Source organism: Pseudophryne corroboree, chromosome 6 (genome assembly GCF_028390025.1).
Source record: "Pseudophryne corroboree isolate aPseCor3 chromosome 6, aPseCor3.hap2, whole genome shotgun sequence".
In the NCBI taxonomy this organism is placed as follows: domain Eukaryota; kingdom Metazoa; phylum Chordata; class Amphibia; order Anura; family Myobatrachidae; genus Pseudophryne; species Pseudophryne corroboree.
The window spans coordinates 384,613,546-384,632,555 of record NC_086449.1 but is presented as its reverse complement, the minus strand read 5'-3'; the positions used below and the strand labels follow the sequence as shown (position 1 = coordinate 384,632,555).

At 41.0% G+C, this 19,010-nt stretch overlaps 1 protein-coding gene across 3 annotated transcripts in view; it reads right to left on the bottom strand.

Moving 5' to 3' along the window:
* PLXNA4 (plexin A4) overlaps positions 1–19,010 on the bottom strand; it is a 1,021,577-nt gene that overhangs the window by 133,397 nt on the left and 869,170 nt on the right. For all 3 annotated transcript variants that reach the window (XM_063926762.1, XM_063926763.1, XM_063926764.1), the window contains exons 22-23: positions 13,044–13,312; positions 2,306–2,372 (exon numbers count right to left, since the gene is read on the bottom strand). In XM_063926762.1, coding sequence (XP_063782832.1) covers positions 2,306–2,372; positions 13,044–13,312 — 336 coding nt within the window. The remainder of the gene's footprint in view (positions 1–2,305; positions 2,373–13,043; positions 13,313–19,010) is intronic.

Sequence of the window (19,010 nt, the reverse complement as noted above, 5' to 3'; positions counted from 1 at the left end):
CGTCAGGACAGTGAGGGGGCGGGATGTAGGGAGAGGTAATGTGACCAGTGGTCTCCTGACCGCTGGTCACATAACTACATCCTGTGAAAACAATGGATAGGGAGGACCCTGTTTGTGAGAAAACGTACAGTTTTGAATTGGCTTTTGGTGGTGTGGTACTCTCTATAATACACATGTTTCCTAAGTGTTGACCTCCCAAGTCACCAATTCTAATTAATCATATCATATCTCACATGCTGTACATAATTCCAAGTGAACACAGCTCTCATAAAAAGCAGATTCAAAGCTCATTGTGGGCCCTCTGACACACCTGCCTTATAACATGAAAAACGTTCTGCCTTTAGAAGGGTAAATTAATAGTAGGATGGTCTGCCCAGATTTCTGCAGAAGTGTGGCCCAGTTACCACATGGTAATTACAGTGTACTGACAGAATTACATGATAATTACATGTTGTATGCTGTTTATATAAGCGTGAAAGCTGTAGAAATGCCCAGGCACAGTTGGACTCTCAGTAAACCTATTTAGGAAACATATTCCAGTTTATATGAGATCCTAAGCTGTTTGCTGATCTCCCGCTTGCAACTAATAGTATGAAGAGCCAGACACAGAAAAAGATACATTAGCATTGCAGGTGCTAGGGACAAATACAAGACTTCTCTTGGTCTTAAACGCAGCAGTTTGGAGAGTGTTTATGTCATATTATCGCATGCTTCATACTGGTGCATGTTGTAAATAAAGATGGAAATGTTAGCATGTTTTAATTTACTTTTAATTTGTTAAGTTGTCAACAACTCAGCAAGGGTACAGGGAATAAAAACAAGTAACGCTGCTTAAGCCATGAGTAAGAGCAATGTGAGATCTTCCTGCAGCAGAATCTATAGGAAAATTACCACAGCTGGAACCATAGTAAGCATTTTCCTTCTGATTCATTTCTGAAAGTAGTCTGCCAATGAGTGTGGGCAATTCTCAGCATTGCTTTTTATGCGTAAATTGATTTTTATGTGTAAATCACACAAGATGTTTGGCTTTACATCTTTTTGTTTTTGTCTCATCTTTTTACATCTTTTTGTTACATCTGATTGTTTCACTAAATATTCAACTTAAAACACAAGAAACATGTTGTTTTGTTCTTAATAGCCTTGGTGGGGAATTCAATGATCTGTAATAACCCATTTTTGCTGTAAAAACTGAAATTTTATAGTGACGCACTATAAACCCCTATTAAATTGTCCGCGATAATTCTCCATAGGATTTACCACAAATGTCAGACAGATTGCGGTAAATTACGGCATTATCGTGACTAACTGAATTCCACCTCTTAACTGTAAACAACTCATAGCGTAAACTCAGTTACACTAGATAACAACTGATGTGCTATTAGAATAAGCTGAATATATTCCAAGAACAATAACATGGTTTAAGGAAAATATTATTTTACTTTATTTTGCAAATCCCTGGAACAGTGACACTTTGTTGGAATAAACTATGAGCTATACATCACAGCTGCTAAAGCAACACTGTATTAACATTTCTTTTAAATAATTATTTGTTCACTATGACAATCATGTTTTTAATATATAGTATTTCAGAAATATTTTTCAGCATTTTTAATAACTAAATAATAAAGTAAAATAAAATCCCATTAAACACTTTACAGTTTGGAAAAAGTAAAAATGAAGGGGTTCATTAGTGTATGGTTCTAAAACCATGTTGCTGTCAAAATTTAAAAGGGCAATGCTGTCGTTACCAGGTTGGTATCGGCATTTGCGATCCCAGAGGTCACCATACCAACCCCAATATCCCGGCCGCCATGAGTGGGAATAGTCCCTGTTAGTCGGCAAGCCAACTGTCGGGGTGGCCAGGGATCGGAATTCTGGTGTGGGTATAGTGACTGGCGAGATCCCGACCGCTGGTCACATGACTACATCCCTTCACTACCTGTGTTTTGCTAGCGAAAGCATTGCCCTTTTAAATATTGGGCATAAGCATGATAGGAAGCGCTGGAATGTAGAACCCATCCCTTAGTAAATACAGTAAGTCAAGGAAAAATGTTTTTTTTTTAATACCAGGTGCCAATCAAATACTCAGTGTCCGTAGTTTCCTGCTGCTCCAAATGGAGGCTTACTCAACCTCCTTGAGATACTAAACAAAAGTAAATAAAGCAAATAAATAAAGCGCTTCCATATTTCTTTATTTGCTTAGAAAATAAACTCTCAATAGTTGGAGAATCTGAAAGATTGGCAATATAGATAAACAAGTTAAAAAGGCATTAATATTATATATAACATCATATATAGTGTGTACCTTTAGGAACTTGTACAATAGAAATGTAAACCAATTGGTCAACATCTTCTCTGCAACCGATTCTGTTCTAAAATGAAAAAGAAACATTTGTACAATGAATTAACAATAAAACAGCACAGCAAGCGAAATATAAGTCTCCAATTTGGTAAGATTTTTTTGGTGCCGTTTCCGTGAAATTTAAGGGCAATGGATTTGGCTTATAAGGGGTCTATGTACTAAGTCTTAGATAAAGTGAATGGAGATAATGTACCAAGCAAACAGCTCATTTCATTTTTCAAACACAGCCTGTAACATGGCAATTAGGTGGTGGTTGACTGGTACTTTATCTCCGTCCACTTTATCTCTCTCCAAGTCTTAGGACATAGACCCATAGTTATTTAAATCCCATGGCAAAGTCTCTGAACCAACTGCACTTTTGACATATTGGAACCTGTTACATTCCAGCCATTGTTTAACTTTAATTTGATTAACATTTTTTTCACCATCACAAGCATTAATGGATTGATGTATTGAACTCCTAATTGTTCCCATTAGACGGTCAAAATATTGTACATTAACATAAAAAACAATGAAGATGACACAAACAGCATATATTAGAAGAGAGCACTCTGCATATTAACATGTGTAAATGACACTGTTGTGATTAATGGAAGAAAATGAAAAAGATCCATTCACCCTTTCATTTTTAAATGCATTGCTTACATTCAATCAATCACCAGAACAATATTTAGGAACAATGTTTGTACACTGCCATTTATACAAGGGTTATGCATGCAGACTATAATGTTATGTGTTTGCTGACAACTTGGATTTATGAATAAATATAGCATGCCAATTAATCATTTTTATGTTTGAGATAAGAGTTGAAAATACATCATTATAAATTATGACAACAGAACATGACAACATCACACATTTGTAGCAAAGCATGTGATAAAGCAACAGTTACTTTTGAACTAATCCTCAAATTTTTGCTTTTTTCTGTTTAGTAAAACTGTAAGTGCAATTACTAAACAGAGATATAACAAATCAGTTGATTGTGTTCTGTGTAATAAGATGTAAAACAAAATACAGACAGGACAGATAGCACAGAGCACTACAGTGTCTGGTTATGAAAATCTTTCCCCAAACATTTTTCCCTGCACAGTATGCAGAAGACAACTCCTAGCATTAAATCTTCCACCATGTGTATTTTGATATTGAATCCTCAAGTATCTTCAGGTGTTATGTTTTCGCGGCACCCAAAACTAATAGGTAGATATATGAAAGTGATCAAGCCCATGCTTAGACTACTTGTGAAATAAGTGTATTGATAACTCAAGCATACTAAAGTTATGTTATACTGCACAAAGGTGAAGACGCAAGAAGCTATATAATCACTCTTTCTATTAAACTGTTATCAGCAGTGATGTACTGTATCTAGGGCCTAATTCTGAGTCGGACACAAAGTGGGAGCAAATGCAGATGTCTGCGGAAGACAGATTTGCTACCTTATGCTTATCCACACAGCTTCATGCCAATAGTTACACTGCCTACTGTTTTTCCATTCACAACCATTATTGTTAGTATTGGCATATACTATACATCTACCTATGCTAGGTGCAAAAGATCTGTTGGAAACAGGTGTCCCTTCATCATACACATGCTTCATAAAAGTCTACAGTAGCTACACACCCATGACACTCCCTCAAAATGGCTCTCTTGCATGCATTCGCAATGAAACACTCTTTTCATAGACAGAGAGAACCGGACATGCACAGACCCTCTGCTAAGGCGTGTATGCATGATGCGTGCATGTGCAGTTTGCTAAAAATTGCTAGATGTGACAAAGTTTGGACTCATGTGCTCTTAGACTCAGGTCCATATTGTCTAACAGCTTGATTACATTTGTCAAGAATTGGATTTCTGATTCTCTAATCAGTATACAAGTGAAAGCATACCATATAAGAGATTCAGCACCAAGGACAGCTCAACCTGGTTCACTCCCAGTAACATTTATGGGAACAGCAATTTAATTCAAATCATTTTTATTTTTTGGTTAATAAATTGGAGACAGGAAACCCCAGTAGATAACTAGTTATAAATATACATATGATAGTCATACTGTTATTAAAACTGAATAAATATACAAAATAAAATAGAGCTCAAGCTGAAGTTTACACTTTTTCATTTGTCTTTTAAAAACAATATATAAACTAATAATCATATTGAGGCGCAAAAATAAAAAATTACATGGATTACAGGTATAATAGAGTGGCTTAAAATAAGTCAACCAAGCTTTTACTGTTGCTGGACTGCTGAGGTGTTCAATGGATACAGTATATAAAATTGGCTTAATTTTTTTTTTTACCTAACACACTGGGTTTTAAAACCACTTAACTGACGATTCTTCCCTTCAAAAGCGTTAACATTGTTTTTTAAAATGCATTTTATTTAATACAGTTGAAAATGTATTTTTTTAATATATTTAAACATTATATTATGCACATCTGCAGAACGGATCTCCTCGTCAAAAACGGGGGGAAAGGGTGGGACGGGCCAGTTGCATGAAATCTGACCGTGCCAGTTTAGTGGTTAAAACACACCACCAAAATTACAGAAACTTGTCGATTTCTTTAAACAGTATTAAAAAAAACCATCGCCCCCCACCCCCTTTTTTAAATTTTTATAAAAATTGCATTATGACTTTTACTATGAGGCTATAAAAGCAATACTATAATACAGGAGTAAACATCTAGCAACTTATAGCAGTAGTGCTTTCATGGGCAGAGTAACAAAAATAAGAATTTACTTACCGATAATTCTATTTCTCATAGTCCGTAGTGGATGCTGGGGACTCCGAAAGGACCATGGGGAATAGCGGCTCCGCAGGAGACTGGGCACAAAAGTAAAAGCTTTAGGACTACCTGGTGTGCACTGGCTCCTCCCCCTATGACCCTCCTCCAAGCCTCAGTTAGGATACTGTGCCCGGACGAGCGTACACAATAAGGAAGGATTTTGAATCCCGGGTAAGACTCATACCAGCCACACCAATCACACCGTACAACTTGTGATTTGAACCCAGTTAACAGCATGATAACAGAGGAGCCTCTGAAAAGATGGCTCACAACAATAATAACCCGATTTTTGTAACAATAACTATGTACAAGTATTGCAGACAATCCGCACTTGGGATGGGCGCCCAGCATCCACTACGGACTATGAGAAATAGAATTATCGGTAAGTAAATTCTTATTTTCTCTGACGTCCTAGTGGATGCTGGGGACTCCGAAAGGACCATGGGGATTATACCAAAGCTCCCAAACGGGCGGGAGAGTGCGGATGACTCTGCAGCACCGAATGAGAGAACTCCAGGTCCTCCTCAGCCAGGGTATCAAATTTGTAGAACTTAGCAAACGTGTTTGCCCCTGACCAAGTAGCTGCTCGGCAAAGTTGTAAAGCCGAGACCCCTCGGGCAGCCGCCCAAGATGAGCCCACTTTCCGTGTGGAATGGGCTTTTACAGATTTTGGCTGTGGCAGGCCTGCCACAGAATGTGCAAGCTGAATTGTACTACAAATCCGACGAGCAATCGTCTGCTTAGAAGCAGGAGCACCCAGCTTGTTGGGTGCATACAGAATAAACAGCGAGTCAGATTTTCTGACTCCAGCCGTCCTGGAAACATATATTTTCAGGGCCCTGACTACTTCCAGCAACTTGGAATCCTCCAAGTCCCTAGTAGCCGCAGGCACCACAATAGGCTGGTTTAAGTGAAATGCTGAAACCACCTTAGGGAGAAATTGAGGACGAGTCCTCAATTCTGCCCTATCCGTATGAAAAATTAGGTAAGGGCTTTTATAGGATAAAGCCGCCAATTCTGATACACGCCTGGCTGAAGCCAGGGCTAACAGCATTACCACTTTCCATGTGAGATATTTTAAGTCCACAGTGGTGAGTGGTTCAAACCAATGTGATTTTAGGAATCCCAAAACTACATTGAGATCCCAAGGTGCCACTGGAGGCACAAAAGGAGGCTGTATATGCAGTACCCCCTTGACAAACATCTGAACTTCAGGAACTGAAGCTAGTTCTTTTTGGAAGAATATTGACAGGGCCGAAATTTGAACCTTAATGGACCCTAATTTTAGGCCCATAGACAGTCCTGTTTGCAGGAAATGCAGGAAACGACCCAGTTGAAATTCCTCTGTAGGGGCCTTCCTGGCCTCACACCACGCAACATATTTACGCCAAATACGGTGATAATGTTGCACAGTTACATCCTTCCTGGCTTTGATCAGGGTAGGGATGACTTCATCCGGAATGCCTTTTTCCTTCAGGATCCGGCGTTCAACCGCCATGCCGTCAAACGCAGCCGCGGTAAGTCTTGGAACAGACATGGTCCCTGCTGGAGCAGGTCCTTTCTTAGAGGTAGAGGCCACGGGTCTTCCGTGAGCATCTCTTGAAGTTCCGGGTACCAAGTCCTTCTTGGCCAATCCGGAGCCACGAGTATAGTCTTTACTCCTCTCCTTCTTATGATTCTCAGTACCTTGGTTATGAGAGGCAGAGGAGGGAACACATACACTGACTGGTACACCCACAGTGTTACCAGAGCGTCCACAGCTATTGCCTGAGGATCCCTTGACCTGGCGCAATATCTGTCCAGTTTTTTGTTGAGGCGGGACGCCATCATGTCCACCTTTGGTTTTTCCCAACGGTTCACAATCATGTGGAAGACTTCTGGGTGAAGTCCCCACTCCCCCGGGTGGAGATCGTGTCTGCTGAGGAAGTCTGCTTCCCAGTTGTCCACTCCCGGAATGAACACTGCTGACAGTGCTATCACATGATTTTCCGCCCAGCGAAGAATCCTTGCAACTTCCGTCATTGCCCTCCTGCTTCTTGTGCCGCCCTGTCTGTTTACGTGGGCGACTGCCGTGATGTTGTCCGACTGGATCAACACCGGCTGACCCTGAAGCAGAGGCCTTGCCTGACTTAGGGCATTGTAAATGGCCCTTAGTTCCAGGATATTTATGTGAAGTGACGTTTCCATGCTTGACCACAAGCCCTGGAAATTTCATCCCTGTGTGACTGCTCCCCAGCCTCTCAGGCTGGCATCCGTGGTCACCAGGACCCAATCCTGAATGCCGAATCTGCTGCCCTCTAGGAGATGAGCACTCTGTAACCACCACAGGAGAGACACCCTTGTCCTTGGAGACAGGGTTATCCGCTGATGCATTTGAAGATGCGATCCGGACCATTTGTCCAGCAGATCCCACTGAAAAGTTCTTGCGTGGAATCTGCCGAATGGAATCGCTTCGTAAGAAGCCACCATCTTTCCCAGGACCCTTGTGCATTGATGCACTGACACTTGGCCTGGTCATAGGAGGTTCCTGACTAGGTCGGATAACTCCCTGGCTTTCTCCTCCGGGAGAAACACCTTTTTCTGTACTGTGTCCAGAATCATCCCTAGGAACAGCAGACGTGTCGTCGGAATCAGCTGCGATTTTGGAATATTTAGAATCCATCCGTGCTGTCGTAGTACTACTTGAGATAGTGCTACTCCGACCTCTAACTGTTCTCTGGACCTTGCCCTTATCAGGAGATCGTCCAAGTAAGGGATAATTAAGACGCCTTTTCTTCGAAGAAGAATCATCATTTCGGCTATTACCTTGGTAAAGACCCGGGGTGCCGTGGACAATCCAAACGGCAGCGTCTGAAACTGATAGTGACAGTTCTGTACCACAAACCTGAGGTACCCTTGGTGAGAAGGGCAAATTGGGACATGGAGGTAAGCATCCTTGATGTCCAGAGACACCATATAGTCCCCTTCTTCCAGGTTCGCTATCACTGCTCTGAGTGACTCCATCTTGAACTTGAACCTTTTTATGTAAGTGTTCAAGGATTTCAGATTTAAAATAGGTCTCACCGAGCCGTCCGGCTTCGGTACCACAAACAGCGTGGAATAATACCCCTTTCCCTGTTGTAGGAGGGGTACCTTGATTATCACCTGCTGGGAATACAGCTTGTGAATGGCTTCCAATACCGCCTCCCTGTCGGGGGGAGACGTTGGTAAAGCAGACTTCAGGAACCGGCGAGGGGGAGACGTCTCGAATTCCAATTTGTACCCCTGAGATACTACCTGCAGGATCCAGGGGTCCACTTGCGAGTGAGCCCACTGCGCGCTGAAATTCTTGAGACGGGCCCCCACCGTGCCTGAGTCCGCTTGTAAGGCCCCAGCGTCATGCTGAGGACTTGGCAGAAGCGGGGGAGGGCTTCTGTTCGTGGGAAGAGGCTGTCTGCTGCAGTCTTTTTCCCCTTCCTCTGCCCCGGGGCAGATATGAGTGGCCTTTTGCCCGCTTGCCCTTATGGGGACGAAAGGACTGAGCCTGAAAAGACGGTATCTTTTTCTGCTGAGAGATGACCTGGGGTAAAAAGGTGGATTTCCCAGCCGTTGCCGTGGCCACCAGGTCCGATAGACCGACCCCAAATAACTCCTCCCCTTTATACGGCAATACTTCCATATGCCGTTTGGAATCCGCATCACCTGACCACTGTCGCGTCCATAACCCTCTTCTGGCAGAAATGGACATCGCACTTACTCTTGATGCCAGAGTGCAAATATCCCTCTGTGCATCTCGCATATATAGAAATGCATCCTTTAAATGCTCTATAGTCAATAATATATTGTCCCTGTCCAGGGTATCAATATTTTCAGTCAGGGAATCCGACCAAGCCACCCCAGCGCTGCACATCCAGGCTGAGGCGATTGCTGGTCGCAGTATAATACCAGTATGTGTGTATATACTTTTTAGGATATTTTCCAGCTTCCTATCAGCTGGTTCCTTGAGGGCGGCCGTATCAGGAGACGGTAACGCCACTTGTTTTGATAAGCGTGTGAGCGCCTTATCTACCCTAGGGGGTGTTTCCCAATGCGCCCTAACCTCTGGCGGGAAAGGGTATAATGCCAATAATTTTTTAGAAATTAGCAGTTTTTTATCGGGGGAAACCCACGCTTCATCACACACCTCATTTAATTCATCTGATTCCGGAAAAACTACGGGTAGTTTTTTCACACCCCACATAATACCCTTTTTTGTGGTACTTGTAGTATCAGAAATGTTCAAAACCTCCTTCATTGCCGTGATCATGTAACGTGTGGCCCTACTGGAAAATACGTTTGTTTCCTCACCGTCGACACTGGAGTCAGTGTCCGTGTCTGTGTCTGTGTCGACCATCTGAGGTAACGGGCGCTTTAGAGCCCCTGACGGTGTTTGAGACGCCTGTACAGGTATTAACTGATTTGCCGGCTGTCTCATGTCGTCAACAGTCTTTTGTAAAGTGCTGACACTATCACGTAATTCTTTCCATAAGACCATCCAGTCAGGTGTCGACTCCCTAGGGGGTGACATCACTAACACAGGCAATTGCTCCGCCTCCACACCATTTTCCTCCTCATACATGTCGACACAACGTACCGACACACAGCACACACACAGGGAATGCTCTGATAGAGGACAGGACCCCACTAGCCCTTTGGGGAGACAGAGGGAGAGTTTGCCAGCACACACCAGAGCGCTATATATATATATAGGGATAACCTTATATAAGTGTTTTTCCCTGATATAGCTGCTGTATATATTTATCTGCCAAATTAGTGCCCCCCCTCTCTTGTTTTACCCTGTTTCTGTAGTGCAGGACTGCAGGGGAGAGTCAGGGAGCCTTCCTCCAACGGAGCTGTGAGGAAAAAATGTCGCCAGTGTGCTGAGGAGATAGGCTCCGCCCCCTTCTCGGCGGCCTTTCTCCCGCTTTTTTAAGGAAAAATTGGCAGGGGTTAAATGCATCCATATAGCCCAGGAGCTATATGTGATGTATTTTTTGCCAAATAAGGTGTTTTTATTGCGTCTCAGGGCGCCCCCCCCAGCGCCCTGCACCCTCAGTGACCGGAGTGTGTAGTGTGCTGAGAGCAATGGCGCACAGCTGCGGTGCTGTGCGCTACCTTATTGAAGACAGGACGTCTTCTGCCGCCGATTTTCCGGACCTCTTCAGTCTTCTGGCTCTGTAAGGGGGCCGGCGGCGCGGCTCTGGGACCCATCCATGGCTGGGCCTGTGATCGTCCCTCTGGAGCTAATGTCCAGTAGCCTAAGAAGCCCAATCCACTCTGCACGCAGGTAAGTTCGCTTCTTCTCCTCGGTGCAGTGAGCCTGTTGCCAGCAGGTCTCACTGAAAATAAAAAACCTACTTTAAACTTTTACTCTAAGCAGCTCAGGAGAGCCCCTTAGTATGCACCCTTCTCGTTCGGGCACAAAAATCTAACTGAGGCTTGGAGGAGGGTCATAGGGGGAGGAGCCAGTGCACACCAGGTAGTCCTAAAGCTTTTACTTTTGTGCCCAGTCTCCTGCGGAGCCGCTATTCCCCATGGTCCTTTCGGAGTCCCCAGCATCCACTAGGACGTCAGAGAAAGGGCAGTTTACAAAACTACTTTTAAAAACCATGCATTATGGAGACTTATGAGCCCTACACACTTAGCAATTGCACTGAAAGATACTGTATGAACGAGATATCGTTCATATCTTTCAGTGTGTAGGCACCACTGATGAACGATGCGTGGCTCTGCGCTCGTTTATCGTTGATGCCGGGTCATTTATACATGCAAGACAATATGGGCACTCCAGTAGCGCATGCAGGGGGGGTTTCTGGTTGCACAGAAACCCCCCTTGATGGACTGAATTTGCTTTTTGGAGACAGAGACAGCTGTGTCTCCATCTGAAGAAAAGCTGTGTCCGTGATCACGCTCACGATCACAGCTGCCACTGCAGAGAACTCTTGCAAGCAAAGTCTCCCTACATCGTCTTTCAGTGAGTGGGTGCTGCTGCTCATACACAGCATCTCCATTTCTCCGCTGCTGCTCAGTGTGCCCATATGTATTGCAGCATGCGGCTCCTACCCGGTGACTGACTGCACGCTGACTGTTCTCCTGCGGTGAGCGCTGACTGCCTGTCCACTCTCCTGGGTTTTGGGCCAACTGTCTCTGCCTGCCTCTAGTAGCACCCCTCTAAACTCCATGTTTGTGATGCACGGGGGTAGTACATCTGACCCAGCTACAACACCAGCATGAGGCATAACGTTAGGGGATCACATATATAAGTGTTCTTATGTGTTTATATGTGTGTCTGTAGGTGTTTATGTGTTTTATGTGTTTGTGTATGTTTGTATGTACAGTATGTATGTGTTTGTGTGTATACTGTATGTAGGTGTTTGTATACTGTATATGTATGTGTGCATGTGTATATGTTTGTGTTCTATATGTGTGTATATGTATGTGTTCTAAGGGTGTTTATGTATGTGTGTGTGGAGCCCACCCTTTCCCACCTTCAAATCCTGTGTTTGCCTCGGACAAACATCTGGAAACCCCCCAGGAAAATCCTGCATTTGCCCCTGCACTCTTGTCCACATTAGCATGCAGGGTTGTTGGGCCGGGTGATGGGGGGAGTGAAGAAGCTTCACTCCCGCCGTCGCCCCTCCCCCCCTGGTAGGTCGTCGAGCACCTCCAGTGTGTAGGGCCCTTTAGGTTGCACTGAGAGAATTCTAGTATTCTTTGTATTGTCTATGTCCTGCAGTATATTTTACAAGTGCACATTGTTGCCACTTACAGGACATATATAAACTCCCATTATATATGGAAGTCAATAGAACTTGAAAATGGTGTGCCAAACACTCAAACATGGAAATGAAGAGCACGGTTATGACAGTAAGTGGTAGTAGACAAGCAGGACAGGTCTAGGGTAGAATTTGAAAATTATAGTATGCATACGTATATTTAGATAGGCAGACAATGATCAGGAGAGGCACTCCATTCTATAAGCAGTGATACAACTGTGATAATGGACATACAGCCAGATAAAGCAAATAATCCAAAATAAACTACATTTACCTGTGTACCAAGTTTTTATTTTTGAAATAAAGCATGATATTTATACAGCTTTGTTTGCAAATATCTACAGTAATGTTGGCCACATAATTCTAGGCACATTGTGGAGGCATTGCCCAAAGCAACTAATCAGATTCTAGCACTAATTATCTATTACAGACTGGAACTTTCTAAATAGTATCTGAAGCTTTAGTAAATACTGTACAACTTTTTCTGTTTTCATGGAAATTTAGATTTATTTATTTATTTTGTAAATCATGAAAAATAATGGTAACATTTATTGAGACTGCATTAAATGAATTAATAAAGTTAAGATTATAATTTCAGAGATATCACAATTCTTATTCATGATTCTAAATACACATTAAATCAGCGGTTCTCAGCCTTAATCCTCAAGTTTTCCTAACAGGTTATGGCCCCAATTTATCAAACCTTGGAGAGTGATAAATAGCATGGTGATAAAGTACCAGCCAATCAGCTCCTAACTGTCATGTTACATGTGTTTGAAAAATGACAGTTAGGAGCTGGTTTGTTGGTACTTTATCACCGTGCTATTTATCACTCTCCAAGGCTTGATAAATGGGCCCCTATGTTTTGAGGAGGATTTCAGTCTGTGGAAGTGGGATAATTACTGACCCAGCAAATCTCACCTGTGTATGATTAAAGAAATCCACAAAACTTGACCTGTTGGCGGTACTTGAGGACTGGAGTTGAGAATCCCTAAGTTAAACTTATAGTTCAGCACTGAGTTACAGTAGTTCTGCACAACACACATTTTATAGTTAGGCACAGTAGCTCATATTTAATTTATATATACAGTATATAGCCAGGCTTACCTTCTCAGTAATAGTTTGGGGTGATTCTTGCTTTCCAGGTTTTTATCAATGAGATCAGAGAGCAGTTGTTTTAATACATCCGTAGCATATTCTAACTTGCTCTGCAGAACGGTCATGATGAGAGAAGCTACGTTTCCTCTATCGCGCATAGAGAAGCTGCGCTGGGACTCAAGTGTCCGGATAAAGGAGAGCAAGAACACCTTATTGTTAATCATCTGGGCAAACAGCTTGAGACCCTTCTCTACACGCTCTTGTCTGTAACCAGGCACCTGTGGGAACATAAATAAGTACAGACGTGTATAGTACAATATACCCATGTTAGAGAGGCCAAGATTTAATGTGTTAATTTACATATGATCAGGTAGGTGTTTGCTTCCCCGTCACTGATGTATTAATTTAACAAATCTTTCTTTACCCACTTAAAATTAAAAGTCACCAATATATAGTTTGGTTTATTTATGAATCTGCGCTGTTATTACTACAGAAACAAAAATACATTTAGAAAATATTATATGTTCATATAAGACAGCAATATAATTGCTTTCATTAGTACACTCATGGCAAAGTTCTTAGTATACCCCTTTCAGTCTTACAACCCAGGAAATTGTCAGGTCTATTAGACAGCAAATTCCTGGGTCTCGGCCTGACCCTGGTAAAGAGTAGGTCCCAGGTTGTTTCCTTTCGCACTTACCAAACTTCCATGTTGATGCACGTTTATGTGCACAAACCTGGTATTTTGAAGTAAGTGTGAAAGGTGTATTACCAAGCATCCATTTCAGATGATTTATTTCCAACCTTGGCATCTTCAGTCACTTGTGTGATACAGGAAGAGAGCGACATCAAAGTCAACTGTCAGCAAAGTTTACAACAAATGAAAAAGAGAAAGTGTACCATTTTTCTAATGTTGTAACTCACAAAGTAAACACACTATATGGTTTTTAGTGACTTTTATTATAAAATCAATCTCGTTCAATTAGACAATTTAAGACGTTGTATACTAGGAAAATGTATGAGTACTGAAATGATTCTATCAGCACTGCTGTAGGAGGCGCAGGACGATCTTTCTAGTATTGGACTATCTATCCTACTCTTTTCTTACATATAAGTATTATTTGCAATTGTATCCATAAAGTAGTGTATGAAGAATTGTAGGAAGGCTTCCCATGAAAGCCAGGCATATAAGGAGTGTCTGGCTTACAGATAAGCACTGCCACAGCAATCGGCATTGTTTTTAATTGTATGTTTCTTTGCCAGTGAAGTTATACTGATATTCCATATGGTAGACTGTTATCTAACATCTACACAATGTTCAATCTGCTATATTGAGGAGTTTCTATGATGAACATCCTTTATGCAGGATTTTGATTGTTAACCCCCAATGAAGTCCTGTGGATGAAATGCGTTGGTTTATTATCAGCGATCTTGTTAAACTTCAGAGAAGGATATTTGCAAGAAATTGCAGCTGTCTCAATTGAACGATATCAATATGAATTGTATGAATTGAGAATATTTTTACGTAACTTCGTCATAGACGATTTGAAACAGTATATATTCACTGTCTATTTTATGAATAAAAATGATTTTTATGTATATAATGATGACTAACTAACGATAAGTTGGGAGATTTGAGCCTTGAACATACCAGATACTGTATAGCTCCCTTGGGATTGCACTTAAAACTTTTTTATATGTACATTTTCTACATTGGTACAAATGATGCTGTGTAAAAGTTTCACACATTCTTATAAAACAGAAATGGAAGAAAATTTACAAATCATACTTGCTACAAGCTCTATTCTCACAGCATTCCTATCTAGGCTTCCTGATCAGGCAGCTGGTCATGTCACATTTGATAAAATCACATACCAGCTACTGCATAGTCAGAGCTGTAAATGCAGGAATGCTGGGAGTAATGGGCTTAATAAAAAAAAATCATATTGACATTTTCTCCCATCTCTTTATGAAACAGTTATCAATAACTTTTTAAATCAATTTTTTTTTTTATCTTTTCAATTTCATAAAGTTTTTAACGTATTGTCCAATCTAGCCTTAACTCTTGGGGTATTTTTATATTCAGGAATTGGGCTAATATTATGGTTTTCTAAGGATGTTATGGTCTAGACCAGAGGTTCTCAAACTAGGTCCTTGGAAGCCCACACAGTGCATGTTTTGCAGGTAACCCAGCAGGTGCACAGGTGTATTAATTACTCACTGACACATTTTAAAAGGTCCACAGGAGGAGCTAATTATTTCACTTGCGATTCTGTGAGGAGACCTGCAAAACATGCACTGTGTGGGCCCCAGAGGACCGAGTTTTAGAACCTCTGGTCTAGACTATTAGGTTTTTATTTTAGAAAGATCTCATTGATAAAGCAAATCTCTGAAACAATGGTTTTCTTCTTGGAACCTAGAACACAAAGAAGAAAATATATATGTTACTTTATTTCTTTTTCTATCAAAGATAAAATGCTAGGAAATCTAATAGTGGCCATTGTCTTGGTGAATCCTGTGCAATGCTCTCTTTGCTCTGGTATTAAAAGTACTGTGCTTTGTAGAGCTGTAACAGCTAGAGGTTATACTAATGATATAAACTGGTGTCCAGTTGTTAGTACAGATTACCTGCCTAATCTTGTTGCATAAGTATTTCAAATGAACAAAACAATTGCCTTCTTACATTGTCTGGGATTTTCAGTATTCATCAGGAACTACAGTAGATTCTGTCTCATGAAGCTGATAACTGCATTGAAAAAAAGTCCTAGATCCTGTTTACAACAAATTCGATTTAGGAAGCCAGGCAAATAAAGACCCGTGTTATCTATTTGATTTATTACACCTCATTTTATTTATTTGTGGGCTGCATGTTTTGTAGGAAAGCAGGATTCCTATGGAAAGAGTGCCAAAGCAGCAGACTGAACTAAACTTGAAAGTAATGAAGCCAGGGGCATTTGTTTACCAGAGTAAAGTATCTTTCTGCGCAATGCATGTCTGCTGGAAGCTACTGTAATTAGAAAATATACAAGAATTGAGTGGGCTGCATAACCTGTGTACAATGTTAGCTGTAGAGAGGCCTTTTTTTCCAACAATTAACTTCAAAAGACATCCCTTCTAGGGAACTGTTCTTGTTTATACCAATTACTGTGTGGCAATTAGCAGGAGACTGTAACAAAACAATTTCCATTAGACTTGTTCTATAGTATGTCTAAATAATTTCCAGTAGATTTTCTTCTATATAGTCATTATAGATTTGTAGCTACCAAGACTGGACTTTTCAAAACCTTGTTGCTTTGGCATCTCCAATCACCTACACTGAACAAGGAAAGGGTCATTACAGAAATCAAAGTCGACTGTCAGCATAGCTCGTATCAAGGGAAAGAGAGAAATTATGCACTTTTCCTATAATCATTTGTCACAAAACATACAGTAATACAGTATGTTTGTATGTAAGATGTTTGCTCCCTTTCATTCTGAAGATCAAAAAAGTTCCATTCTGGATTTAGAAAAGAAATACAAATTAAGGGATACCAGAATTCTATATTTAGAGATATAAAACAGAATATTTCTATTACCTTCACATTCCATGCAAATGTTGCTGTAACTATGTCTATGGGCGATATCTTAATAGAAGAGATAAAACATTGGGAGCGAAAAACATCAGTTTTTCACACTTTTTTCTGATGTTTCACCAATGGTTTTTTACAGGCTATAGTTAGGATAGTAAAAAACAGCTTTCCTCCCGAAAACACACAGGTTCAGTGAAACCTGTGTATTTTCGGTAGAAACAAACCCTTTTTCGCATGAAAACAGGGCTGTTTGCAGGGGATGCAGTCAATTTACCTACAATCAAAATCCGGATGGTCAAAATACTGACAACCATTGACCGATGATCAGAATACAGACATGGTCAAAATAACAACATTAAAATGTTTATATGGTCAACATACTCAAAATCGACATGAGATTTTCATGATTTTTTCATTGAAACTGACTTATTCATACTTTACCATCCTAGTGGACATGGAGTGCCGAGAGCAGCCCGAAGCATGGCGAGCGCAGTGAGCCATTCAAGGGGACGCGGTACACTTATATGGTGTCCATGTTGACCTATGTCAACATACAATCCCAAAAAATGTAATAAAAAAAACGTATCGACTTTTTGACCTGTCAACATTTTACATGACGGTATTTTGACTGTGTCGACATTTTAAATGTCGGTATTTTGACCATCGGTCAATTGTTGTCGGTATTTTGACTGTCAGGTTTCGCCAGCCTGATGCAGGTGAAACAAAATCCCTGATAAACCGCAGCTTGCACCAGCTTATCGGGGCTAATAGGATAACCCCGGTGAGACCTTTAGCGGTGGTAATTTACAGTGCCCTATATGTGTTCTCTAAATATGATTATTTGTGCAAACTATAAAGCACACTGGGTCTATTGAAGAAATGCACTTTACTATAATAATCATTTTTATTATAATATATGAACTACACTGACTCATCTACTTAACAGATTTCAAGGAGAACAGGAACTATGTAAATCATTTGGGTTTTATTAATTATAAGCATTTGTGGTATCACCAGCTATCAGTCAATCTGACATAGATACATTCATTGTAATTTTGAAATCATTAGCACAAAGCTGCATTAAATGTCATTTTGTATTCTAGCAATTTGCAGTCACTTGAGGTTGGGAATTTAATATATTATTCTGGTTTCTAAAACAAAAAACACATTAGGAGCAACACTGGCAGAAAAGAATGTATGGTAAATCAGCTAACACTTTGCCTACTAACACTTGTAACTATGGCCCTCATTCCGAGTTGTTCGCTCGCTAGCTGCTTTTAGCAGCATTGCACACGCTAAACCGCCGCCCTCTGGGAGTGTATCTTAGCATAGCAGAATTGCGAACGAAAGATTAGCAGATTTGCGAATAGAAAATTCTTAGCAGTTTCTGAGTAGCTCAAGACTTACTCAGCCATTGCGATCAGTTCAGTCAGTTTCGTTCCTGGTTTGACTTCACAAACACACCCAGCGTTCGCCCAGACACTCCCCCGTTTCTCCAGACACTCCCGCTTTTTTCTCAGAAACGCCAGCATTTTTTCGCACACTCCCATAAAACGGCCAGTTTCCGCCCAGAAACACCCACTTCCTGTCAATCACACTACGATCACCAGAACAATGAAAAATCCTCATTATGCCGTGAGTAAAATACCTAACTTTTGAGTAAAATAACTACCCGCATGCGCTCTGCGAACCTTGCGCATGCGCAGTAAGCGACTAATCGCAATATAGCGAAACTCGGCAACGAGCGATCAACTCGGAATGAGGGCCTATGTTGCTATGTTACTAGCACTTGTGAGAGTCAAAATGGTTTGAAAAAATATGAGGATGACATTAAGGTGATAGCAGAATATTTGTAGAATAGACTACAACTCTTTTAGTGGGGTATTTATCAAAGCTTGGAGAGAGATAAATATGCGAGAGATAAAGAACCAACCAATCAACTCTAGTCATTTTTCTCAAACACAGCTTGTAAAATGTAAGGGAGAAGCTGATTGGCTAGTACTTTATCTTTTACAATATTATCTCTCTCCGAGTTTTAATAAATACCCATATTAAAGGTAATTTCGCAAGAATTTCAGCCAAACATAAATTATTGCTATTATAATAATTTATTTATAAAGCACCAACATATGATGTAATGATGTACACTGAGGGTATCTTGATACATATAAATATTATACAGTGACATGAAGCAGGTGGTAAAGAAGGGCCATATGAATGTATTAACTAAAAGGTGTGGGGATGAATTGATCCATAGGCAGCAGAGAAACAAGTGTAGCTGTTGTGGAAGTTATGTTCAACTACACTACTGTGTTGCAAATACATTACCACTAACAATAAAGTAGCAATTGGATTTTGCTCTTGCATTGTGTGTCAATCCTATGATGACCCCTAATTCGTTAAACAT